Source organism: Vespa velutina, chromosome 13 (genome assembly GCF_912470025.1).
Source record: "Vespa velutina chromosome 13, iVesVel2.1, whole genome shotgun sequence".
Taxonomy (NCBI): domain Eukaryota; kingdom Metazoa; phylum Arthropoda; class Insecta; order Hymenoptera; family Vespidae; genus Vespa; species Vespa velutina.
Genome location: NC_062200.1, coordinates 1,876,030 through 1,903,529, shown reverse-complemented (window position 1 = coordinate 1,903,529; position 27,500 = coordinate 1,876,030). Strand labels below are relative to the sequence as shown.

Sequence of the window (27,500 nt, the reverse complement as noted above, 5' to 3'; positions counted from 1 at the left end):
CTACTATTACTACTACTACTATTACTACTACTACTACTACTATTACTACTACTACTACTACGATTCCTACTGTGTTGTGCTACTGCTATTGCTGTAATGCTACTGCTGAAGCTATCAAAGAATCGTGCCCTCATCGAAGAAGTGGAGCATAGGATTCAAGAGATAGAGAGGAGGAAGGTGGTGGTTCTGTGGTGAGACATCGGGTAGGGGGAACGAACGGGGGCAGGAGGAGAGGATGCTTTTCGTTCGGCGCAACCCAAGCTTTTTCATACCTTTTTCACTTCATAAATTTAATCGGCTTCGGGTTTATTGGATTTGGTGGTTGGTCGAGGGTAAATCTCTCTCTCTTTCTCTCTCTCTCTCTCTCTCTCTCTCTCTCACTCTTTCTCTGCCTCCTCTCTCTCACTCTGTCGCACCCTTTTCGTTTTTCCTTTCTATCCTGAACATGTACACACGTTCGAGCGTGCACTATGTTCCAGTACTTCCGTCTATTCGTTCTTCTTCTTCTTCGAAAAAGAGATGAGACCTCGTATCTTCTTTCTCTTTCTCATCCTTATCTCTCTCTCTCTCTCTCTCCCTCTTTCTCTTTTTCTTTCTCTCTCTCTCTCTCTCTCTCTCTCATTCTCCTCTCACGGAACCGATCTATTAGAAGAGGAATTTTTATGGGATATAATAAAAATATCGATCTCTCTACCCTTTCGCTTGTCATTCGAACTATACTTCCCATTCTTTTTCCTTTTATATATATTTATATATATATATATATATATATATATATATATATATAAAATAAATTTTCAAAACGATTAGTTGAAATATTCCTTTCGAAATTCTATGCATTCTCATTTTATAAAATTAGAAAATCGTTCAAAATTTGTGTATCGTTAAAAACGAAACAAAACAAAAAATATGTCATGTCACGCTTGTGTGTCTCTATAATTGTGTATTTGTGTTATCATGAACACGTTAATAAAGATATTATTGTCCTATGTTTATGTGCGTGCGTGCATATCTATATCTCTGTGTATGTGTGTATGTGAAAGATCGAAAATCACGAATTCGATCAAATTTCGATCCACTCTCTAATTGATGTTTCACCGAACGACACCGAAGAGATCTCGAGACTCCACTCAGTTAGATTAAATTCTTGATAACCACGTTTATCGGTCTCCCGCGAAAATTAAGCAAACCACACTCTGTGAATTCTCTGCACAACGTTGTTGCTGCCTGTGCCGCCGACTCTGCCTGCTTGTATACTCTATTGATGGTGGTAGTGGTGGTGATGCTGCTAGTAATGGTGGTGGTGGTGGTGGTGGTGGGTGGATGGTTATACTAGGAGATAGAGGATAGGGTGAAGGGTTGTTTGAGCATGGCTTCGAAAATTACTTAAACGAGTCGATTAACGAAAACTCTCGCCTACCACTGTTAATACTTTCCTTGAATTTATTTATTTCTTATGCAAATTACGAATCCTTAATTCGCGCAAAATCGCATCTTACTCGTTTTAATCGGTTTTAATCAGTTTTTTTTTTTTTTTTCCTTTTCCTTTTCCTTTTTTTTTTTTTTTTTTTTTCCAATGTTACAATTATTTTTTGCACAATTATCTGACCCAAATGGATTATTATCGTTTTGTTGCTTTATTGAAGGATTAAATATCAACGAAATATGTGTGTCAAATTTTCCTTACGTTGATTGGTCGAAATTTGGTTAAAATTAAAAAGAAAAAGAGAAAAAAAATTAGAGAAAAGATAAAAAGAAAAAAAAAAGAAAAAATAACGATTGTAACCTTTCGCGTTTTAGAAAAAGATTTATAAAAAAATTTCGTAATCCAAGTTTCGGTTTAATTCATTAAAATTCTTTACCTTTGGCTATTTTTTTTTGTTTTTTTTTTTTTTTTTTTTTGTTGTTGTTTTAATAAAACAATCGATAATAAAATTATCGTTCATTTTCGAACATTTTTGATACAATAGATTTATATAAAAGATTGATTTTTAAATATATCAAATATTATTAAATTTCTTTACATTTGACATTCTTCAAAACATATGTATGGACCAGTCCCCCTTCCCCTAAACTTGCTCTTTCCCCTGCTCCTACCATTGCTCTCTGTCCTTTCGTCGTCCTTCGTGCACGTGCGAATAATCGCAATTATCACAACGCACAAGCTCACGCGATATCGTTATTTCGAGCAGTATTATGAGTTAGCAACGCGTGCACCACGTTGAATCTGCTACGCTGATTATTTTCTCATGCTATCTACAGTTTCATTTATTCTCTCTTTCTCTCTCTCTCTCTTCTCTCTCTTTCTCTTTTTTTTCCATGCTCATTACGTCATTCAAAACCATAAACAATTCTAATTTTCCTATTCTACATTATAACGTTACATTTCTTATTCTAACGTTTCTATTTTTATATTTTATTCAAACAAATACGAATGCTTGCAACGTAATAGGAGAAGGAAAAGAAGAAGAAGAAAAAAAAGAAAGAAAAAAAAAATTAGTGAAAGAAACTCATCCTACAAATCGTACGATTAAAATAAATTCAAAATTGATACGACTCTTTGTATCCTCGAATTTTATCATCGAAAGTGACATAATTTATTTCAAATATTTATTAATAAAAAGAAAGAAAAGGAAAGAACAGAAAAATCGACAAATTCTAATAGAGTTAGGAAAAGTGTGTGTTTGTGTGTGTGTGTGTGTGTGTGAGAGAGAGAGAGAGAGAGAGAGAGAATGAGATAGAGAATGAAAAAGGAAGAGAATAGCAGGTGGTAATCGGACTGTTGGGAATGCATGGAAATCGTATCGTCGAAAATAAAAAGAAAAGAAGGGAAGATTAAGATAAAAGAAATAGAAGAATGAGAGGAAAAAAGAAGAAGATAAAGAAGAAGAAGCTAAGAAGCCTAAGAAGAAGAAGAAGAAGAAGAAGAAGAAGAAGAAGAAGAAGAAGAAAGGTTTTTTGGATAGAAAAAGTGTGGTGGAGGGGGAGCGGGCCCAATGAGAAAATTTTCCTCCTCTCGTACGAATCGAATCCCATTGGAAACGAAACGAAACGAAACGAAAAGAAAAAAAAGAAAAGGGAAAAGAAGCGAGAGTTACTGCGGTGGAAGGGTGGGGGAGGAGGAGTGTGTGTGTGTGTGTGTATATGGACCGGTCGGTTTTGGTCGAACGGTTGAGAGCGGCGGTTTGAGCGGTCGACGGTCGCTCGGGGCTTTAAATAAATAAAGAGTGACTCTTGAAGGGGCTGAGAAAGATAGTGACAGAGTGTTTTAGTGGTGGTATGGTTGGTGGTGGTTTTTGGTGATGGTGGGTACACTGGATGGTGGAAAGAATAGGGGGATGGAGGGGAGTGGTTGGTGGTGGGATGATGGGGAGGGGGCTAAGATGGGGGAGTTTGTAAGGGAGGGATCGGTAAGGAGGACGCAGGAAGAATGGCATATCGAGAGAGGGACCGAGCTGTGTCTTGGGAGCCATGTATCAACCCCTATTACCTCGGACAGCCTAACTATTGGCTTCCCGCTATACCTAACTGAAATCTACAGGATCGGCTTCGTTTTCTCTTTCTATTTTCTTTTTCTTGTTTTTTTTTTTTTTTCTTTTCTTTTCTTTTCTTTTTTCTCTCGTTCTCTTTCTATCTTTGGTCTTCTTTCTTCCTCTTATTCGATTTCGTCGACAAAACTTTCGAAACTTTTTGGATACTTCTTCATACGTATATATATATATATATATATATATATATATATATATATATATATGTATATGTGTATATTTTTTTTTTCTTGTTTGCTTTCTTCTTCTTCTTCTTTTTTCTCTATTCCATATTTTTTATTTCTCGTTTCCCCATTTTGTTTGATGAAAACATTTGTTACTGTTCTTTTTTTTTTCTTTTTCTTTTCTTTTTTTTTCTTTTTTTTTTTCTTTTTTTTTTCTTTTTTTTTTTAGGACGTTAAAAGATCGCACCAGGGTGGTATCATTGAAAATGAAGGGGAATTTTTCTTTCTTCCTTTTCTCTCTCTTTCCCCATTTTTTATCTTCTTCTTCTTCTTCTTTTTCTTCTTATCTTTAATAATAAGCATTATTATTATTTTTATTATTATTATTTTATTCTTTTTCTTTCCTTTCATTCCTTCATTCTTTCTCTCGTCGAAAGAGAAATGTATAATAAACTAAATCATGTTTTCAGCCGTGAGTAGTACGAGAATAGTAGTTGTGAAATTGTAAACGATTTAGTTCACGTGAGAATCAGGCACGCATAATTTTGTTTGAACGAATCATTATTGCGGTCCATACGTTTATATATATATATATATATATATATATATATATTTGGCATAGTTTGAAAATCTATTTACGATAGCCAACGGGGCGCAATACAACAGGCATACGTATTGCACGTCGATCGTGTTCGATGCATCGGCCTATTTGCGAGAAGCGATTATTATCGATGTTATAACGTGGAGAGAGGTGCAAACGGTGTGTTCTGCTCGCTCGAGCGCGCGAGCGCGCTATAGCGTGCTTTTCTAGTGATTGTTATATATATATATATATATATATATACATATATATAGGTTGTTTGAATATTAAGTTGGAATTAGAACGCACAACAAACGTAAACATGAGCGAAACTATTCCTTCTTTTCTATATGATCAAGATATATGGATTGTTCTGCAGAATGAATTTTGACGAAGGAGAGAGAAAGAGAGAGAGAGAAAGAGAAAGAGAGAGAGAGAGAGAGAGAGAGAGAGAGAGAGAACTCCGCGTTAGATTTTGCCTTTAACAGTTGAGCTGTTTCTGGGACAGCGAGAGAGATATAACAGCTCCAACGGTTTGGCGTCTAAAGAGTAGGGGAAGAAAATCAAGGGGTAGGAGGAGGAACTGTGCGAGGGAATGGGGGAGGGGAGGAGAGAGAGAGAGAGAGAGAGAGAGAGAGAGGGAGATGAAGGTAGAACGACTACGACCACGGTGAGAGTTGGAGAGAGCCACCCCTTGAGTTAATCCCTAACGTACGCCGCGATTTCGCGATCTGCATACTGCTTACCCCCTCCGAATAATTTCTACGGGACTTAGGGTTGGTTCTTACGTGGGAAGGGATCGTGAGTAGTGACTTCTCTCGTTCTCTCTCACACACACACACACACACACACACTTACTCACTCACTCACTCACTCACTCACTCATACACTTTCTCATGCTCACATTCTCATACTTATACGAAATGGTTTGCTCAACGTATTAAGTCGTCGGCATGGTAAGATTAACGATCGTCCTAACGCCTCGCGATTTCGTTTGCACTTTCTCTCTCTCTCTCTCTCTCTCTCTCTCTTTCTCACCTTCCTTAACTGTACCTATCTCTTTATATCTTTCTCTCTTTCTCTACTTCGTTCTAACTCTGTTCGTAAGCTCCGCACGTGTGCAAGCGAATCGATGTGTGTGCGAGCGTTATTAGCGCGTTATTAACGCTATATTAGACCAGGTTTGTAGCAATCTGCGTTCTCTCTTCCCCTTCATTCTCAAGAGAGAGGAGAGAGAGAGAGAGAGAGAGGGACAGAGAGAGAGAGAGAGAGAGGTCGTCATCTTTCTGATAGTTGGATACTCAGAGAGAGAGAGTTCCCTTTTCCCTCGGAGTAACTCGAGAATTTCTCAAAGTTTCCTCGGTATTTGGCAAATGGACGGAAATTAGCGTCGATTAATTTCAACGAATCTTTCCAACGACGACGACGACGACGACGACGACGACGACGAAGACGACGAGAAGACGACGAAAACGAAAACGAAAACGAAAACGACGATTGCCTTTTGAACGTTCCACGAATTTGAACACTCTAACGATTCAATGATTCTTTGTAAATAAATCTTGTAAATAAACTTTGTATCTCTATTTCTGTTTCAGGTAAGATTCCCGGCCAACTTGGCGCTCGTCCATATTTCGCCGCTTCGAATTTGGCGGGTGAGTCGTTTGATTAATGACATAATTTTTAAAAGATATACGTACGAAAAAAGAGAGAGTGAGAGAGAGAGAGAGAAAGAGAGAGAGAGAGAGAGAGAGAGAGAGAGAGAGAGAGAGAGAGAGAGAGAGAGAGAGAGATTAAAAAGAACTGTCAGAATTGTTACTACTTAGCGCGCATAGTAATCGTTCTCTCATATTCCCCTATTTAATTTTAGAAGAGTATAACGGATTATTACATTCTATCCGTTTCCTATCTCTCCTTCACCACCTCCTCCTCCATCTCCTCCTCCTCTGTGCCTTTTGGATAAACGAGAAATCGGAATCTCGGTAGGTTGATCCCTTTGAAAAATTCATATTTCCATTAATTCTAACCGCTCTTAACTTTACCTTTAATTTACTATTCAAAGATTACCTACATGCATCTGTGTATATACATACATGGATACATACAATACATACGTAAAAATACGTACAGATATACGATATATATACATACATATACGTATACGAATAATTTCGATGTATTCTTTTCGATCGTTTCTTTTATCCTTAATGAATGGTAGAAAGAGGAGGGGAGGGAAGAAATCAAAAATAAAAGCAATAGTAATAATTTTTTTTTTAATAAAGGAAGAAGAGAAAGAAGGAAGGAAAAAATAAAGGGAGGAAAAGATATAGGAAATGTGTATTTGTATTCTCTCGAATATATCTGGACACACGACTATTCATTTCTTTTCGTTGCGATTAGAAAATAACGAACGATCGTGCAATCACAAGTTCGAAGAACAACCTCGAGAGATCCTCTTGAAAAGAGGTGTTCTTTCTATTATTTCCATTGAAACGTCAGAGTTCGAGGGAGGTGATTACACTGAAATCACGTCTAACAGGTACTACTACACCACCTCTCTCTCTCTCTCTCTCCTCCACGTCTCTCTCTCTCTCTCTCTCTCTCTCTCTCTCTTTCTCTACATAGCCCACAAACTACAACCCTTTATCCTTCGTCCTTTCTCCCTCTCTCTCTATATCTCTATCTCTATCTCTATCTCTATCTATCTTATAGAGCAGTAATCTCCATCTCGTACAAATACTCTGAACTCTTCCTGAAGAGTTCTCGTCAAACGAACAGCAATCTTCTTTTTCTCTTTCTCTCTCTTTCTCTCTCTATCGCGCCCTTTCTCACTCGCTATCTCTATTCTCTAATTCTCTCTATTTTCTCTCAAGTTTGCCGAATCGAGTGGAAAAATCAAGGAATCGAGTGGATCCATTTTGCCCTTTTCGCTCTCTCTCCCTCCTTCTTCCCCCCCCTCTCTCTCTCTCGAAGTCACATGTGTCTTACGCTTATTCGATAATCCAGATAATATCACAATCTTAAAAAGGACTTTTTCTTTTTATCACGTTTTCGATCAATCAAAACGTAATAAAAAAAAAGGGAAAAAATAGGAAGGAAAAGAAAAACGACGAAACCCTTATATTGACCTCTCTCTCTCTCTCTTCCTCTCTCTCTTTCTTTCTACTACCCCTCCCTTTTCCTCCTTTCTCCGACCAATTGCCCGCTTCGTCGTTCGACCGATCGACGTTTAATCATTAATTTCACGAATCATACATCTAGGGAAACAAAAGTCAATCCGTTGAACAGGACGCGTCGGCCTTTTACCGGTTACTCTCGGCCTACATGTTTCAGTAGTCAATCCAAGTGTAGGGCACAGAGGGGTGGTTGGATAGGTTGACTGGTCGGTCTGGTATATATATATATTGGTGGAAAAGGTGGAGGAGGAGGAGGAGATGGTCGCACGAGTTTCACCGCAAAGCTAGCGCGAAATACGTAGCTATATATGTATATACATATATATATATGTATATATATATATACGTCTATATATATATGTATATATATAGAGAGAGAGAGAGGGAGATACATACATATACACATACGTATATAACTTAACAGCGAATGGTAGGGGATAGTGAGAGAGAGAGAGAGAGAGAGAGAGAGAAGAGAGAGAGAGGGGGTAGATGCAACGGGTGGTGAGAAAGGGCAAGAGTATTTCACGTTTAGATAGGAGAGAGGGATGGTAGGGGTAGCTAGCTAGCTAGCTAGAACGAATAAGAAGATGGCTTGTGTTCTATATAGGATGAGCGCGTGTGGCCGAAAGGAAAATTCGTGGCGATGCGCGCGCATTCAATGCGCGGAACCTCGTAATAGTTCGGTCTTCTTCGTGAGTAACACGCGACCGATTGGCTTTGCTAGTTCGACGATGGTGGGGATAGCGCAGGATCGCGTTTGAAAGGCCGCGTAATACACATCGCCGATGCGATCCGACGTCGACTGCGACTGCGGCGACGGCGACGGCGGTGGTAGCGGCGGCGGTGGCGGTGGCGGCGATGGTGGCGGCAACGGCGGTGGTGGCGGCGTTGGTGGCGGTGATGGTGATGGCGGAGGTGGTGGTGGTGGTGGTGGTGGTGGTGGTGGTGGTGGTGGTGGTGGTGCGAGCACCACCACCGGAGAGAGTCTCTCCTCAGTTGTGTCAAGCTAGGCGATCGAGTAGGACGCTTTTTAATCGTTCCGCCTTCGAGTTTCTCTCACGTACACGCACACGCACACAATCACCTAATTTCTCTCCCTCTCTCTCTCTTTCTCTTTCTCTCTCCTTTCTCTCTCTCTTTCTTTCTCTTTCTCTCTCTCTCTCTGTCTTTTTTTCTTCCTTTCTTTCTTTCTTCTCTCTGTATCCATCTTTTTCTTTCCATCACTCTTTATCTTTTTTTATCTCTTTATATTACACACACACATACACACACACACACACACATATATATATATACACATAAAATAAGCAATCGACATATATACATACACGATCTCTGTCTATTCTTCTTATATATTTATTTATTTATTTGTTTATTATATCTTTTTCTCTTTCCGTCAATATTCTTTCTCTCCTTTTCTTTATCTATCTATCTTTATTCAATTCCTTCAACGCTATATTATATACCCTGTCGGCCTTGTTTGTTTTTGATCTATCTTAAAAACTCTCTCTTTCTCTATACACACACAAACATACATATACATAGACACACATAGATACACATACATATTGAACTTAAATTCCAATCTCTATCTTTCTTTTTCTCTTTTTCTCTCTTTCTTGATAACGTTTCATCTCTACAACGAAAGCGGCCAACAACAACAACAACAACAACAACAACAACAACATCAACATCACATCTCCAACGGGCCCTGCAATTGTTATTTTCTTTCCCCCTACCCCCGACACCCCCCTGTGAACGTGACGAAACGCCACGTGGAGAACGTTAGTAAAATTAATCGTACATATGCGATTATAATAAAAGAGACGAATCAGAAGAAGTAAACGTCGTCATCGTCACCGTAATAACATCATTCAACGTAATCGTCATCACCACCAACGTATATATATATAGATACATATACATATATATATATATATATATATATATATATATATATATATATATATATATATATCTCCGTCTTCGTCGTCATCGAGTTTTTCGTCGTCGCGCGTTTTTGAAGCAAGAGAGAAAGAAACGCGCACGAGACCACGTGATTCGGGACTAGAACAACTCGTTCTTTCTCTCTCCCTCTCTTTTTATCTCTCTCTCTCTCTCTCTCTCTTTCTCTGGCTCTTTCTCTCTTTCTCTCTTTTGATCTCACTCTAGTTCTCAGTCACACTCAATCATTTACTTAATATCTCTCTCTCTCTCTCTCTCTCTCTCTCTCTCTCTCTCTCTCTCTCTATCTTCTTTCTTTCTTTCTTTCTTTCTTTAAATTCAGTCACATTAAAAAAGAAAAGAATTAAAAGGAAACACGGATAGAAAAGTCGCATGAAATATCTAAAGCGAATATATATCTATATATAAATAAATATATATATATATATATATTTTTTTTTTTTGCGACTTGATCGAAATTAAGAAGCAACAAAACACAAAACCCTTCCTCTTTTGGCGCGTTATTATTCTGTCAACGTCGATCGTTCGTAACGTACGTAACGTGTACGTAACGTGCGTGCGTAAAACGTGCGTGCGTGCGTGCGTTCGTTCCGTACGTTACGTTCGTTCGTTCCTAACGTGCGTGCGCGCGTGTCCTTGTGTTAGTGTGTGTTCGATTGGCCCGATTGTGTTTTTATCGGAGGACAACTCGGCAAAAAGACGTGGAAGAGAGAACGGTCACAACAAACCTCGTGAGAGCTGTTGCTGCTGTTTCTCTATGCTGTTGCTGCTAAATTGTTCGTCTTGTTAATTCTTCCTTTTCACATTCTTCTTGTTTCTCCTTCTCCTCCTCCTCCTCCTCCTCCTCCTCCTCCTCCTCCTCTTCCTCCTCTTCCTTCTTCTTATTCCTTTCCTTCTCTTCCTCCTCTTGTTCTTGTTCTTATTCTTCTTCATCTTCTTCTTCTTCTTCTTATTCTACGTTGGAAAAAAAAGAAACGATAAAGGATTCAAGGTCAACGATATTATTATTATATATTATATATATATATATATATGTATGTATATATATAAATATATATATATATATATATAAAGTTCCACCGACGTGTACGATAGAATTTCGTTCTATATTCGTTGTACCTGATAAAAAGGAACGAAAAGAGAAAAGAAAAGAAAAAGAAAAAGAAAATAAAAACAGCAAAAAAGAGAGAGGAATATTCAAGAAGGAAGAAGAAGGGCATATTACTCTGAAAGAAGAAATTTGTTAATTTATTTCGAATATATATATATATATACATATACATATATATATATATATATATATATATATATATATATATATAAAAACGCACGAGGTCGATTCAATCTTCTCCTCCTGCATCCCTCGAAGAGGATTTATCGCACGGAAGAACCAAACGACGAATAAGCGAAAAAAAAGAAAGAAAAAAAAAAAAAAGAAAAAGAGAAAAATATAAAAGTACAGAAAAGGCGCGAGACTTAGGTACGAAGCTGAGCCTCTTTCTCTCTTAAAAAATAACATAAAATAAAAAAAAAAAAAAATAAAAAAAAAGGAAAAAAAGGAAAGAAAAAGAAAAAAAAGAGAAAAAAAAACAGAAAAAAGGAAGAAAAAAAAGAAAATTCATTCCAAGAAATTATATCGGAAAACTGTGTGTAGAAAAGAAAAAGGAGAAAATTATGCACGCGTCTAAGTGCATATTATAAGTATCACTTGATTTTTTCCCTCTTTCTCTCTTTTTTTCTCGCTCTCGCTCTCTCTCTCTCTAGCTCTCTCTCTCTCTCTCTCTCTTTGTCTCTCTCACTCTCTCTCTCTCTCTCTCTCTCTCTTTCTCTTTCTTTAAAATTGGAATATTTTAAAGATAAGAGATAACAGTCGTTCGGAGGGTGATGTGTATCAGGTAGAAGAGAGAAAAAGCGTGTATAAAAAAGAAACAAAATTCCTTTTTTCTGTCTGTTTGTCCGTCTGTCTTTCCCTTTCTCTCTCTCTCTCTCTCTCTCTCTTTTTCACTTTATACATGTAAAAATATTCCTCTCTACGTCTCTCTTTTCTAACGTAGGATAATAATTAAGATGGAAAAGGCAAAATAAATTAAAAGAATCTTTTAAATTAAGAAATAATTAAGGGGATAAGGGAAAAAAAAATTATTAAAGAAATTAGAAAAGAAAAAAAAAATAATAAATAAATAAATAAATAAATAAATAAAAGAGACAAGTACGTCATTTTTTGTCGTCGTCTTCGTCGTTGTCTCTTCGTCTTCGTCGTCGTCTTCGTCGTCGTCGTTTTTGTCATAAGTGACCTGTCAAGGAACAGACAAAAGAGAATCGCGTTAAGACAATCAAGCACAGTAGTGGGTCCGGTGTTTATATTATATATATATATGTATATATATATGTATATATACACACATATATATATACATATATAAGAGAAAGGAAGAGAGGGAAAACGGGCGATAGATAGATAGATAGATAGATAGATAGATGGATATATACATACATACATAGATAGATAGATAGATTGGTAAATAGATAGATAAATAGATATATCATAGTAAACAAGCAAATTCACATATCTCGAGGAAAAAGAATTTTTAGTGTGTATGTGTGTGTATATATATATAATCTGGATTTATATATATATACATATATAACTGAGTCATGAGAGAAGAAAAGTGGAAAGAAGAGAGGAGAAAGAGAACAAATTTCTAATAAAAAGAGTGTGTATATATATATGTATATATATACGTATAAATAAATAATCATGCATAAATTTGTATATATATAGTCATTTCTATCTATCTCTTTCTCTCTGACGGATAATCTTACGGGGCTACTTTACATGTGTCATCTCTCTCTTTCTCTCGTTCTTAAACGCGTATTACATGGGTTATATCTTGTAGTATTATCTTTTCCTCTTTCTCTCTCTCTCTCTCTCTCACTCTTGCTCTTTTTTTCATTGTCTCTATGAACATGTATAAAACTCGTGATATTTAAATACATACGTACATTTATAATATATATATATATATATATATTTATATATATATATATATATACACATACGTACACATATCTATATGTATACACATATATCTATATACTTATACACATATAATATATATACACACATACGTTTATATGTATACACCCTTTGCACATATCCGATCGTCGCGCCACGACGACGGGCTGGCGCGTCGTACGAATAATAATCTTTCGGCGTTTAAACGAGGTAAAGAGATGAACGAAGGGAAAGCGTACGGAGTGGTTCGGTGAAGAGAGACGATAAAAATCTCCTTATCCTTCTCATTCCTCCTTCTTGTCTTTCTCCTCCTCTTTCTCTTTCTCTTTCTCTCTCTTTTCTCTCTTTACTACTTTAACCTCTAATATCCTTTTCTTTTTCTGTCTCCCTCTCTCTTATATTACCACTAATTTCATAATTTCCCGTCTCTCTTTCTCACTTTCTCGCTTTTCTACACTTCTCTTGCTCGCTCGTTCCTCGTGAACACGGTCGTTAAGGGCGGAGGGGGTTGAGGGCGGGCGGAAAAAAAGGGGGAGTAAAACAAGAACAATATCAACAAAAAAGTGAAAAAGAAATTATTCAGAAAATAATACTCGGTAATATCTAATAGTTATTAAAAAAGAGGAAGGGGAAGTAAAGAAAAAGATAAAAGAAAAGGATAGAAAGAAAAGAAAAGAAGGAAGGAAGGAAGAAAAAAAGGAAGGAAAGGGGGGGAAAAAAAGAAATTAACAGTAGAAGAAGGTTTTAAGAAGAAACGAAACGCGCGTTGGCGCGGGAAAACTGGCGCGCGTTTTCGTCTCCGTCTCTTTGTCAATCTTCGATGACAATCATTTTCACTTAGCTCTCTTAGCACGTTTTAACGTACATTAACGATTAAAAGTTAAATAAATTATAATATAGTGAAATAGAATAAAATAAAATAATAATAATAATAATAACAATAATAATAATAAATAATAAATAATAATAATAATAATAATAATAATAATAAAAACAAACGAACTAACAAGATAGAAGAAGCAGAGACAACTTGGACTCTTCTTTTTTATTATTGCAACGAGTCCTTCGCGTTTTGCAAAATACGATAGATTAGATGAAAGAATAGAAAGTTAAAATAGGACAAATAGGAGAAAATAAAATAAAATAAAATAATAAGATTAACGAAGAGTTTACGATAAACGATTGTAAAAGAAATTAATTCTCATTTTAATTATTATTATTATTATTATTATTACTAATTCTATTATCATTACTATTATTATTATTATATTATTATTATTATTATCATCATTATTATTATTATTATAAACCTACGTCGTTTCAATTAACGTACGAACGAAAATTACGCGTCTCGCGCACAACTTTCTATATCTGTCTCTTTCTCTCTCTCTCTCTCTCTCTCTCTCTCTCTCTCCCTCTCTCTTTCTCACTCATTCTCTATCTTTCTTGTTCTCTGTGATCAAAACATTTTCAAATTTCGTCTCTCCTCTCTTCCTTTTATTTTTTCGAGATCGATCTTTACCGTAAAAGATCGGTCACTCGTGACTTTGTAGTTGTTATTGTTTTTTTTTTGTTTTCCGTTTTTCTATTACTTCTCTTTCTTCTCTGTTTTTCCCCCTCTCCTTTCACACTTCTCCCCTTCCCTTCGTAAATTATACAAACGAGCGAACGATCAATTTTTCTCGTATCCGTACGCGTATTTCTTCCTCTCTCTCTCTCTCTCTCTCTCTCTCTCTCTCTCTCTCTCTCTCTCTCTCTCTCTCTCTCTCTCTCTCTCTCTCTCTCTTCCTCTGTCTGTCTCTGTCTGTCCGGCTGTCTCTTTGTCTCTTTCCTAAAATTAATATCAATAACAATGTATATAATATATATCTAATAAGATAACGACAATCATCGTTCGAATTAATCGATAATCTCGAACGGATTATCTTCTTCCGATTTACGATTTCACGAAAAAAAGAAAAAACAAAAGAAAAGAGAGAGAGAAAAAAAAAAGAAAGAAAATCTTTCGTTCGTTCAAGTCAAATGGATAAAAGAAGAATTTTAAAGAGGGAAGAATTTTCAAAAGGATATTTCGATAAGGATATTTATTAATATACTCGACGGTTGTGCGAGCGCATATATATATATATATATATATATATATATATAATCTTTCCTTCTTTCTTTCTTTCTATCTATCTCCCTCACTTTCTTTCTCTCTATCTCTCTCTCTCTCTCTCTCTCTCTCTCTCTCTCTCTCTCTTTTTATATATATATATATATATATATATTTCCTTGGGCGTGTGTGTTTCTCTGGATCTGTAGTTAAGTAAAGCGAGAGAGAATCATCTTCTACTATTCATCGTCCGGACGACTTAGTAAACGTTATTTGTAAACACGTGGAGATAAAAGGAAATACTGAGATTATAATATTAGAGATAGAAGGAGAAAGAGGAGAAGAAGAAGAAAAAAAAAGAAAGAGGCAGGGAGAGAGAGAGAGAGAGAGAGAGAGAGAGAGAGAGAGAGAGAGAGAGAGAGAGAGAGAGAGAGAGAGAGAAAGTGAGAGTGAGAGAGTGAGAAAGAGAGAAGAGGGCTCGTGTCTTCTTATTCTTCGTTCAAGGACTGCGATCGATCAGTAATCTCCGAGATAGTAACTAGTAAGGAAGAAAGAGGAAGAATATAGAGAAAGAGAGAAACAAAGAAGAAAATAAATATATGAATAAATAAAGAAATAAATAAAGAAAGAAAGAAAGAAAGAAAGAAGGAGATAAAAAAGGAAGGATATTTCCTTGAAGAAGAAAAAAGTGTGGTAACGACGTTGAGACCAACGTCGGCGAGGATAAGTAATAAGAGGGTTAGTCGTATCACAACGGAGACTCGATCGAGAGTTCAGTCGCTGGAACGTGCTGCCTGGTGGAACTTGGAAGGCAAGATACTACGGAGGGTCGGGCTACGCTCGGCCGCTCGTGGCGGCGGCGTCCTCCTTTATCCTCCTCCGGATCAACAACAACACCACCACCACCACCAGCAGCAGCAGCAGCAACAGCAGCATCATCAGCAACATTATTATCATCATCATCATCATCATCAGCAGCAGCAGCAGCAACTGCAGCAGCAACAACAGCAACATCAACAACAGCAACATCAACAACAATATTTTTATCAACGTAAAGCAGCAGCTACGGCAGCGGCAGCAGCGGCAGCGGCGGCAGCGGCAGCAGCGGCAGCAGCAACAGCTTCTTGGCTCGGCGAGGTGATCGACGTAGACGAGACACGTTCCTCCATCACCACGTATTTTCATTCGTATCCGTTTGTCCCGGGTGGTGCGGTGCCCCTGCCCCCGCCCCTGATCAACAGCATAAACAACGCGGCGGCAGCAGCGGTCACCCCGGGACTCGTAGGACACCTATTCGCTGCGGGACAACAGGCTTGCAATATCGCTTGTACTTGCAATCGTAATATCGTTGCCAATTGTAATCCTCATCATCATCAGCAACAGCAACATCATCATCATCATCATCATCAACAACAACAACAGCAGCAGCAACAGCATCATCATCATCATCAGCAGCAGCAACAGCAGCAGCAGCAACATCATCACCATCACCATCAACAGCAACAACAGCAGCATCATCATCAGCATCATCACCATCATCAGCAGCAGCAACAGCATCATCGTAATCTCGCCACAACGGCTGCCGTTCTTCTGCAGCCGATCGAGCACATCAAGGACACCATGGTGAGAGTGCTAATCGTAATAACGACGTAATAGTTTCATTTTCTTATTCCTACGTATCACAAAACGCGTTCCTTCCTTATCAAAATTTATATATATATATATATAATATTATATATTATATTATATATTATATATTGTATTATTTACTTATTCTTTTTTGTTTTATATTTATACGTATCTCTTCGGAGAAGAAAATTCGTGAAAATGACGACGTTAGTACGTACTTATCTAAATATGTACGTGATCTACATATTTACATATCTAGATCTCTCTCCAATGGGACCAACTAGCAAGAATTTTTAACAGTGAGATCATTTCGAATTTCTCGATAACTGTCCCTATTGACTATATATATGTATATATATATATATATATATATATATATATATATATATATAAATATAAATATATTCTTTTCACGAATATACGACAGATAGATAGATAGATGGATAGATAAATAAAGAGAGCGAGAGAGAGAGAGAGTGAGAGAGTGAGAGAGATGGAAAACGACGAGTCTTGGTATGAATTACTTCCTTCGTTTGCCATGTAAACAGAGTACCGAAAACCCAAGTTGGTGTGAATTCTCACTCTACATTTGTTTTCTCTCTCTCTCTCTCTCTCTCTCTCTCTCTGTCTCTCTCTCTCTCTCTCTCTCTCTCTCTTTCTCACTTTCTCTTTCTCTTTTTTTTTTCTCTAACCAAAATGCAGCTTTAGCCAATCTTTACCGTTAGCAAACTGCATATAACTTAGGAACTGAACTTTAAATTTCAGCCTGTCTGCCAAGACATCCTCTTTAATCCTTCGATCGTCAGGTGTTGAGAAATCCTCTCTTTCCTCTCTTTTCTCTCTCTCTCTCTCTCTCTCTCTCTCTCTCTCTCTCTCTCTCACGTAGTTCACAATCGTGATCGTGGTATGCCACGCCATCAAGAATCCTGAACAAACGTGCGTTCTCTTCCACTCGATCGGATGATCTCGTTTCACATCTTACACACGCCGTCCTACCGCGTGAGAACCTAATTTTCTCCATCTTTCTCACTCCTTCCTTTTCTCTCTCTTTCTTTCTAGTTTAGTTGCGATCTATCTATGCGATCATTGACTCGATCGAAAGTACGTACAACGAAAGAATCGCATTATGTATCTCTTTTCTCCATCTCCTTTTTTCTTCTTCTTTTATTCTTCTTTTTGTTCTTCATTTTATTTATTTATTTGTCTTTTTTTTTTTTTTGTTATTTCTATTTCTTTATTGTCTCGACGTATTTCTAAGGATTTACGTCGTACAAATATGTCTTTCTCGAGATTGTACCTAACGATGAAATTTCTTTTATTTTTTTATTTTTTTATTTTTTTTTTTTTTGTAGGAATTTCGTGGGCCTTCTTGCTCACTTCCCACTCCGCCTCTTCCTCTCTCCCCTCTTTTACACGTTTTCGAACGGACAAATTTGGATCTTATCTTACGTCCCTTTTCGTCCTCTTATTCATCATTTTTTTTATCTTTTTATTCGTGAGAAGCTTATGTCATGCTCGAAAAGTTGGGTTGGCGAACGGTCGTTACCTTCTGGCTTTCTCTCTCTCTCTCTCCCCATCTTCCTCTTTTTCCCTATCTATATATATATATCTTCTCTCTCTCTTTCTCTCTCTTCCTATCTCTATCTCGGATGCATTGAAAGCATCGTTGCCTGGAAGATATAAGCTCGCTCTAAATACGCATACGAAACGCGATTTCACGATACTTATATATGATGGAGGTTCTTAAACTTCTTCGATTATCAGTGTCTGAATTTTCTTTTTTTCTCTATTTTCCCCTTTTTTTCTTTTATTCATTTATTCATATATATATATATATATATATATCTATTATATGATAATGATAACATTTATATCATTTATTTTTATATAAATGAAATAATAATATGTCTCTTTTCTTATATAAAATGTTTTCAATTCGGAGTATATAAAGAATCCATTAAGGATCATTATTGAGAATTAGTTAAGGGAGGAAACAGTATGTCGTTTGTTAATTCTGCGTGCTACGTTAAAACCCCTTTTTGTGAAAGAAAGAGAGAGAGAGAGAGAGATAGAGAGATAGAGAGGGAGAGTGAATGAGTGAATGAGTGAGTGAGAGAATGAGTTTTCATGTGTATGTGTGTGTGTGTGTGTGTGTGTGTGAGAGAAAGAAAGAGAGACTTTGAAGATCCTATTCAGTGCGTTTCTCTATCCCGTTTTATCTCTCGGTAATGTAGCAACACCTCGTTTCGTTCGTCCGACACGTAGCTATCCGTCGGTTTAGAGTTAATTAAAATCGAGTGCTGTCGGTGGTTCAACCACGTCGAGGGATAATGATCGGTCGTTTTAGTTGCTTTCGAGAGTTCGTGCTTGAATCTATGCGACGCGTAACCTCCCTCTCCTTCACCCTTTTTCTTTCTCTCTCTCTCTCTCTCTCTCTCTCTCTCTCTCTCTCTTTCTCTCTCGATCCGCCTTTTACTTTAATCCTTTTTCTCCCTGTTTCTCACTTCCCTACGTAGATCCAAATATATAACATTTTAATCGTCATTTTCTTACTCGTAAAACTTCGAACTCGTAAAACTTTAAATGTCTGACATTTTATTGATTTAGTTATACATTGCAAAGTTGCAGGATGATTTTCTTTTCTTTTTTTTTTGTTTTTTTTTTTTTTTGGGAGTGGGAGAAGTACCTGTGTATATATATATATATATTTTTTTTTTTTTTTTTTAATTGACTATAATATTAGATATCGTTCGATGATATTGACGGTGTTTAAATCTATCTGTGCGAAAAAAGAAAAAAATATATATATATATATAATTTGTTAATAAATTAGATATAATCATAATTAAAATTTAAAATAACTATCGAAAATGATTAAGATTATATTTCATCAATCGTATGTATAAATTTCACAAGAGACAGGTTTTTTTTTAATTATTTAATTAATTAGAAAAAAAGAGAAGAAAACGTATCAACTATTAATCGAGATCAAATATAGAGGGAATGTTCCTGTTAGATTTTATTTCTTACAATATTGTATGTATATATATATATATTTTTTTTTTTTTTTTTTTTTTTTTTTGTAAGAAATACATATTTCATACGTTTATCACAATACAATACATAGAACTTAATAGGTTTACTCGTTGAGAAAGTTGTGCATAGCAGTGGATGGTTCACCGCGACGAGTTTGAATTACGTTGAAGAACCTATGCCAGTAGTTTGTCCTTCAACCGCATGAACTCGACAATCGCATGACCCTTTGCACGCTTCTGTTGCTCCTTCGGCCTCTTGAGACTTTAACGCCATTACTAAACTAACTACCATCACCATGCTCATCGCCATTCTCATCATCTTCTCTTCCTTGTCGTACCATAATCGTTCCTACCTATTGGCATAGTCGTTAAAATCTCTCCATATATCTATCTATCTATCTATCTATCTATCCATCTATCCATCTATTCATTCATCTATCTCTTTATCTCTATCTCTATCTCTCTCTCTCTCTCTATCTCTCTCTATCTCTATCAATCTCTCTTTCACTTTACATTGTTCAAGATCTTCTCTCTGTCACCAAAATTTCCCGCATGCAACTTCTACCTAACTGATCTTAATTACCAACGGGGAAATCTAGAACACAGACGGCGTATGAGCTCATACTACTCGTCATAGTCTCTTCGCGTCGTTTATCTTGTGGCTAATTTCTCGTATAATCTTGTAAGATGAATTTAAACGATCGTATTTAGTATTCTTGATTTATGAAATAGATGGAAGGATAAAAATTCTAAGGAAATAAAACGAAAAAAAAAATAAAAAAAGAGAAAAAAAAAACAAACGTTTGTAATTACAGATACGAAGTAAAATCGTTCCAGTATTATTCCAATTAAAGGACAAGGAATTTAATTTTTATCAAAATACGAATGGATAATCTAATTGTAATAAGTTAATTCATAATTATATTGACTTTTTATATCGATCGTCTATATGCAATATATATATATATATATATATATATATATATATATATTTATTTAAACATTTTTATTCTTATCAACAAACGAACAAACAAACAAACAAACATTATTTTTCTACATCATAATTAAATTTTAATATAACGATTATAAACTTTATTTCGTTTAGAAGCGATGTAAGAGGAAAAGAAAAAGTGCTTAGAACGAGGGGCGGAGAGGGGAGGCGATAGAGTAGGGATAGATAGAGGAAGAGGAGAAGTAGGAATGAAGGTTAATATAGTACATATACATACATACATATGTACATGTATACGTACATATATACTTTTACATTTACGTATACTGGTAGAGATGATAAGAAGATTCACGCAATTCTTTATACTATGATCACCTTGTACTAACCCTCCTCCCTTAGATTTTTTCCCACCCCAAAGTTCTTCTGACATGGAAATGATGCGGCTGCAGTCAAGCACAAAGTTGTGCGTCCTTTTCTCGCTTAGAGAATATTTTCTGATATATATATATATATATATATATATATATATATATATATCATATACACACACACACACACATACAGATATACACTTTTCTCTTTTCCCGTTGAATTTCGTCTATCTCGATTTTGCGGGTTCGCTTATAGAAAAATTGCGAAAGAGGTAAGACGTAATCGAAGTAACCCATGGGCTTCGTCTTTGTCGCACTGTACCGACGAGGAAAGCTTTCTTCCTTTAGAAAAGGAATATATATCCAATGACTATATACACATACACACACATACACACTCGAGTGTAGTGTATATACGTACGTATGTATAAGAGTATATATTTATATATATGTATGTAGAATCTTATTCCACACCCTTTTTATCCACATTACGTACCTACTTTCGATCTCATTTTCAAGGATCGCCTTCCATCTCGTCTGTACAGCCTCTAACCTTCAAGAACAATTCTTTCGCGAGAGAAAACCAAAAAGAGAGAGAGAGAGAGAGAGAGAGAGAGAGAGAGAGAGAGAGACAGAGAGAGAAAGATAGAGTGAACTTCGAGACGAAAAAACTAGAGAAAGAGAGAGAGAGAGAGAGAGAGAGAGAGAAAAGTCTGTGTACGTACATGTATATAAATGTATGAATGTATGAATGAGTATCTATAGTGAGTATATAAGTGCAAGAGAGTGAGAGAGAGAGAAAGAGAGAGTGAAGTGGAAATGGTATCGTAATGCAGTATTGTGTAGAATCGTGCCTTCAGGCTCGAAAGAGCTGCTGAAAAGAGGAGGATGTAGCCATGCCATCGTACACAACAGTTATGTACGCGAGAGAATGCAAAAGAAATGGGTGGGTGGGGGTGGGAGAGAGGGAAATGTTAAGCAAGTACTTACTGTGGTTACTTCGGCTTGTGCATTCTGTAACCACGATGACTACGAACGGTATTAGAATTTTATTAGGAATTATCGATTTCTCTCGGATTTGATATTCTTTAAAGTTTATGTTTATCCATTGGCGCGGCGTGCCATTTTTTTTTCTTTTCTTTCATTTCTTTTTTTATTTTTTTTTTTTCCTACGTATCCATAGAAATTTTGAATGTTTCAAATGATTAGAAATAGGATTAGATTCGTAATCTATGATTTGTCGTTTTTTCATTACGATTATTTCCTTCAAATCGTTCTATTCGTTATCATTTGTATCGTTGTCCTTTCTAAATCATTCTATTATTTCTTCGTATTTTATAAAAATGTCAAATGTTTTTATTATTTATTTGACGACGAAATAGTCTCTAAGTTTTATTACGAACATATAAAATCTTCAAATCGTTTCTATATTTTATTTTGATTATATCATATGACTATAGTCAGTAATATAATATATATATGACTTTCGTTTGTTTCTCATTTCTTTTTATTTCGAATCCATAGAAATTCAAAATTTTAAATTCATTCAACGTTCAATCGTTGTGTCCTGTTTCTCATCGTAATAAAATTTTCCTTCTATCCTTTTTTATTTTAATATTGTAATTTATTACGAAAAAAAGTCATGTTACTCGTATACATACAAATATATAATATTTCTTTTTTAAAATATCGCATATCGATTTGGAATGATCGATTATTTCATTTAGTTGCTTGTATATCAATTTTTTTTTTAATTTTTTCTCTCTCTCTCTCTCTCTCTCTCTCCTTCGTATTACATAAATAAATACATCGTTTTATTGTAATATATAATTTATCGATATCATCGATAAGTTCTTATTTGTATCGCGTGAAGAATCATTTTTTTTCTTTTCGCTTTCTCTCTTTTTTTTGTTTACTCCATTTTATGCGAATTTTTATATTTCAAGAATCACTTTTGATTTTACAATACAACATTGAATACAGAGAAAATTGATAGTCGCGCAGTACTTGTACGTTAAAACTCGAAAGTATGTCAAAGTTAAAAGGGGGAAGTGTGTATGCAAGTATATTACACGGTTCTATAGCTAGTAACTAACAGGTATGTTTTCGTTCTCCCTCTCTCTCTCTCTCTCTCTCTCTCTCTCTCCCCGTCCCCGCCACCTTTCCCATCTTCACCTTTCAACCTACCTAACCCACCCACCTGCTCTCTTATTCTGTGTACTTTTTTCTTTTTTTTTTTTATGCTTTCAACGTTTCATTGAAACTTCCTAAACAAAGTTAGATCATATCGATCATCGCATGGATCTGCTCCTTGTTCTTCTATATAAGAAAAAAAAAAAAAAGGAAAAAAAAAAAAATTATAATTATTAAACAAATTTGATATTGGATTAGAAAGAATCATATGTCAGATTATAGTGATTATTTATGACTTTGCCAACGGATAAATTTTAAATTCCCTCGAAGGAATGAGCGAACCAGCATGAAGGTTAAAAAAGAAAAGAAAAGAAAAGAAAAAAAAAAAGAGAGAAAGAAAAGAACTAGGATCGAAACACGAACAGTGCGAGAGATAGTCTTTTCGTGCTTGAAATATCAAAGTCTCGTTTGTATCCGACACGATCGAGAAACAATGCCTTCTTCGTGACGGCCCAGCCAAAATTTCACTCTATCCTTCTCTCTCTCTCTCTCTCTCTCTCTCTCTCTCTCTCTCTCTCTCTCTCTCTCTCTCTCTCTCTCTCTGTCTGTATCTCTCCGTCTTTCTTTGTCTGGCTGCCTATTTGTCTGTCTATCTGTCTTTTATGTCTACGATAAATATGTCGGATGTGTAAGTTCTTCTTCGAGAGAAGAAAAACGGACATGTTTTTCTTTCTTTTTTTTTCTTTTTTTTTTTTTTTTTGTTTTGGACGCATTCAATTTTTTATATTTATCATTGCAATTTCTTAGTTTTTCTTTTTCTTTTCTTTTCTTTTTCTTTTTCTTTTTCTTTCCTTTCATCCTTTTCTCTTTCCTTTTAATTCGTTTATTTGTTCATTCGTTTATTGAAATCTGGAGTAATATTTGTAATGAATCGAATGCGTTCGTTTAACAATTCGAAAAAAAAAAAAAAAAAGAAAAAAAAGTTGAAGAATAGCGATTTGAATTCGTCGTTTAAGTTCGAATTGTAGTTTTAACGTTTCATTTTCATTTGACTTCATGAATAATTCCACGACGTATAGTCATTATTTTTAATAACGATTTGGAATTCAAAAATTCCAAAAAAAGAAAAAAAAAAAAAAAAAAAAAAAAAAAAAAAAAAAAAAAAAAGAAAAAAAAGTCGTTGAGATTAAATTTTAGTCGCGGTATCTCTTGTTTCTCTGTTTTTTTCCTTCCTTTTCTTTCTTCTTTTTCTTTTTTTTTTGGGGGTGGGGGGGAGGGTATTTCATGAATAATTTTATCTCGACGTACAATCATTATATAACATTTACTACTATTAGTTTTAATTATGTATTTTCGACAAAAAAAAGAAAAAGAAAAAAAAAATGAAAGAGAAAGAAAAAGGAAGTAAAAGAAGAAAAGAGAAAAAAATTGACTTCGTCGTTATCAAGATAAAATTGTAATTGATATTTTCTCTCTTTCTCTCTCTCTCTCTCTCTCTCCCTCTCTCTCCTTTTGTTATATTTAAAACACGAAAATAATTCTGTAATAATTATTTGTAGTTTTATAAAAAAAAATATATATATAAAAAGTAAATAAAAATAAGAGAGAGAAAGAGAGAAAGAGAGAGAGAAAGAGAAAGAGAGAGAGAGAGAGAGACTAGTAGTAATAGTAATAGTAGTATCGACAATGGAAACAAATTCTTTTCGCGTGATCAGATCGAACAAGAGATTTTGACTAGACTTTCGATAAAGAAAAATCGAGTAGAACAGGTAGAGTGGTCCAGACGATGGTAAGGAAATGGCAAAGACAGAGACATAGACGAGAACAAGATAGGGAAAGAAAGAAAGAAAGAGAGAGAGAGAGAGAGAGAGAGAGAGAGAGAGAGAATAAAAGAGTTGGTAAGGAAGAGGGTGAGGGAGGCCGGGTGGGAGGGAGGGAGGGACTCGAGGTGAATTTTCCAACGATTTCGAGCGAGCCTCGGGGCCATCGGTTGTGTCGTTTCCCGGCCTGGAAGTGTACTCCAGCTCCATCCTCTTATGTACAGTGCTGGCAAAGTAACGTTAGGTGTGGCAAGGGGGTGAGAGGGATAGAAGGGTGGGGGGTACCTATTGCGGCGGCATAGTAAATGGTAAAGGAGACCCTGAGAATGTACAATGTACATACATACGTGTGCGCTTGGTTTCGTCGGAACATTGCTATGGTGGAACACAAGAGAAAGAAAGAGAGAGAGAGAGAGAGAGAGAGAGAGAGAGAGAGAGAGAGAGAGAGAAATAGAGAGAGGATGAGAGGGTGAGAAATGGGGTATGAATCCTCTACGGCAGAAGCGAGAAAGAATTTTCATCGAATTATTTGCTCGCTTCCTCTTGTTTTTCACTCTTGAAAATCGATCATCATTTGAGATAGACCTCATAAATTTTATTCCCCATTTTTGCCACGACTCGTATTACTTCGATAATTATTAATATTTTTTCTTCTTTCTTTCTCTTTCTCTCTCTCTCTCTCTCTCTCTCTCTCTCTCTCTCTCTCTTTCTCTCTCTCTTTCTCTTCATTTTCTTTAATTTTTCCTTTTTATTTTATTTTATTTATTTTTGGATTTATTTATTTATTTATTTTTTCTCTATTTTTAAGTGTAATCCAACGCTCGTATATTATTATTATTATTCTTGAATATCAGACGATATATTAAGTGTTGAAATATTCGTGAAATTTTAGATTTGTTAAAAGATTTAAATATTATCATTGTTCGATAACATTTATATATATATATATATATATATATATATGTGTGTGTTTTTTTGCCCCCCTCTGTCTCTCTCTCTCTCTCTTTAATAATTAATCAAATTTATATGAAATTTTGTTAGCGTTTGCGAATATCCTACCGAAAAAGATTATTAATTTTATTAATATTCAATAATATTCTCGTGTATCCAGTGTGTTTATTAGTTTCTAACTACTGAGAGATACAATGATTTATATTAAACATTATCGAAATTTCACTTTTATTATTATCACGCAATTAATTGGAACGTCGACACAATGTTATGATATATTAATCAAATAAGTTTCTATAATCAAAGCTCAGATATGATGGAGTATAAGAGAGACAAAAAGAGAAAGAGAAAAAAACAGAGAGAGAAATTAATTAGTACAAGACTTATAGTCGTTCTCGAACGATTATTATAAGATGAATGGATGAAAATTTGGGTGCAAAATTTATATAGAAAGAACCAAAAAATAAAAAAATAAAAATGAATAAATAAAGTGAGAAAGTTAGAAAGATAGAACGAGAAAAAAAAATAGAATGAGAGAGAGAGAGAGAGAGTATATTTAAAGGATGAATAATAACATGAGTTAGTTCTAAGGATTGAATGTATCTCGTTATAAGAGAAATACGATGATTTAGGTGAAATCCATAAGACGATGGCCACTTTCTAGATCCATTATTGGAAGGTGTAGGAAGCATAAGTTAGTAAGAGTGTATGAGTCTAAAGAGAGAAAGAGAAAGACAGATAGAGAGTGAAGGACACAGTATATGTGTCTTGTGTATGTATGTGCGTATGTATGTGTGTGAGAGGAAGAGAGAGAGAAGGAAAAGCGAAGGGTGGTTTACACCGATGGTGTCTAAGGATAAGGTAGCGGACGTATTAGGTAATTGTGGGGCCGAGTTCCGAAGGTAGGGGTGATTTATATTGCCGGCACGTGACGCCACCGAGAAATTATCGTTAGCCACCTTACCGCGCATTCTCAATCCCCTTCACCCTCTGCCAACCCTCCTTTCAACTTCCTATCACGCTTCTCTCGTCTTCCACCGAGACGGCTGCCTTCCTCTCTACGTTTTCCTTGTTTCGGTCGTTAGTGACTTATTTTCCGTTGCTCTCCTAGCCTTAATTACGTTCTATTGTCTTTGTTTCTTTATTGTTGTTATTATTATTATTATTATTATTATTATTATTATTACTTTCTTTTCTTTTTACTTTTTTTTTTTTTCTTTGTTTTCTATTCACTTTTTGCGTATTTTCTTTATTAGTTTTCTCAATCTCTCTCTCTCTCTCCTCTCTCTCTCGCCCCCTCTTTCTCTCTTTTTCTTTCTTTTTTGTCGATCGCCACAAAAAAAAAAAAAAAAAAAAAAAAAAAAAAAAAAAAAAAAAGTAACGACAAATGTCATTCTAATCGTTCTTTTTTTAAATCATATTTAAATTATTTTCATGTATTTATTTCTTACTTTTATTTCTTTATTTGTTTTTCTTCTTCCTTCTTTATTTCATTGTCCGATCATTTAGAAGAAGTTTAATAATAATAATAATTATTATTATTATTGTTATTATATAGTTATTATTATTATTATTATTATTATTATTATCATTATTATTTAATTGAGGTATAAAAAGACGTATATATTTCAAAAAGTTTTCATTTGTATTAGATATATTTAATATATTATTCGTGATAGGAACGATCGAAGTTTTTTTTTTTTTTTTTTTTTTTTTTTTTTTTTTTTTTTTTTTTTTTTTTTTTTTTTATGATCGAAAAAAGACACTTATCTTCATTTGACAAATGATAGGAATAACATTTAGGTATTACATGGGACAATTTCTTCGTAAGAGAGACAGGGAGATGAGAAAAAAAAAAATAAAAAGAAAAGAAAAAATACAGGAAGAAGAAATTTCAAATTTCAAATTTGTTGTTACATTTGCAATATATTCGATTTTCGGTCGTATGCAAAGAAGAAGAAGGACGAGGAGGAGGAGGAAGAGGAGGAGGAGGAGGAGAAAGAGAAGGAGAAAGAGGAGGAGGAGGAGTATTGGTGATGATGTTGGTGGTGTTGGGAGTTGGTTG

General features: G+C 35.3%; 1 protein-coding gene across 9 annotated transcripts in view; it reads left to right on the top strand.

Annotated features, from left to right (window-relative positions):
* Positions 1–15,206, top strand: part of LOC124953721 — a 208,366-nt gene extending 193,160 nt beyond the window's left edge. For 2 of the 9 annotated variants that reach the window (XR_007102319.1, XR_007102315.1), the window contains 3 exons: positions 5,891–5,947; positions 9,117–9,368; positions 10,079–10,339. Coding sequence is in view for 3 of the 9 variants with exons in the window: in XM_047505534.1 (XP_047361490.1) it covers positions 5,891–5,947; positions 9,117–9,252; positions 10,079–10,206 (321 nt within the window). In the remaining 6 variants the exon portion in view is untranslated. Of the gene's footprint in view, positions 1–5,890; positions 5,948–6,574; positions 6,590–9,116; positions 9,369–10,078; positions 10,340–14,753 lie in introns of those variants that run through there. The other 7 variants (XM_047505534.1, XM_047505533.1, XR_007102313.1 and 4 more) reach the window with 6 other exon arrangements.
* Positions 15,207–27,500: the final 12,294 nt, after the last annotated feature.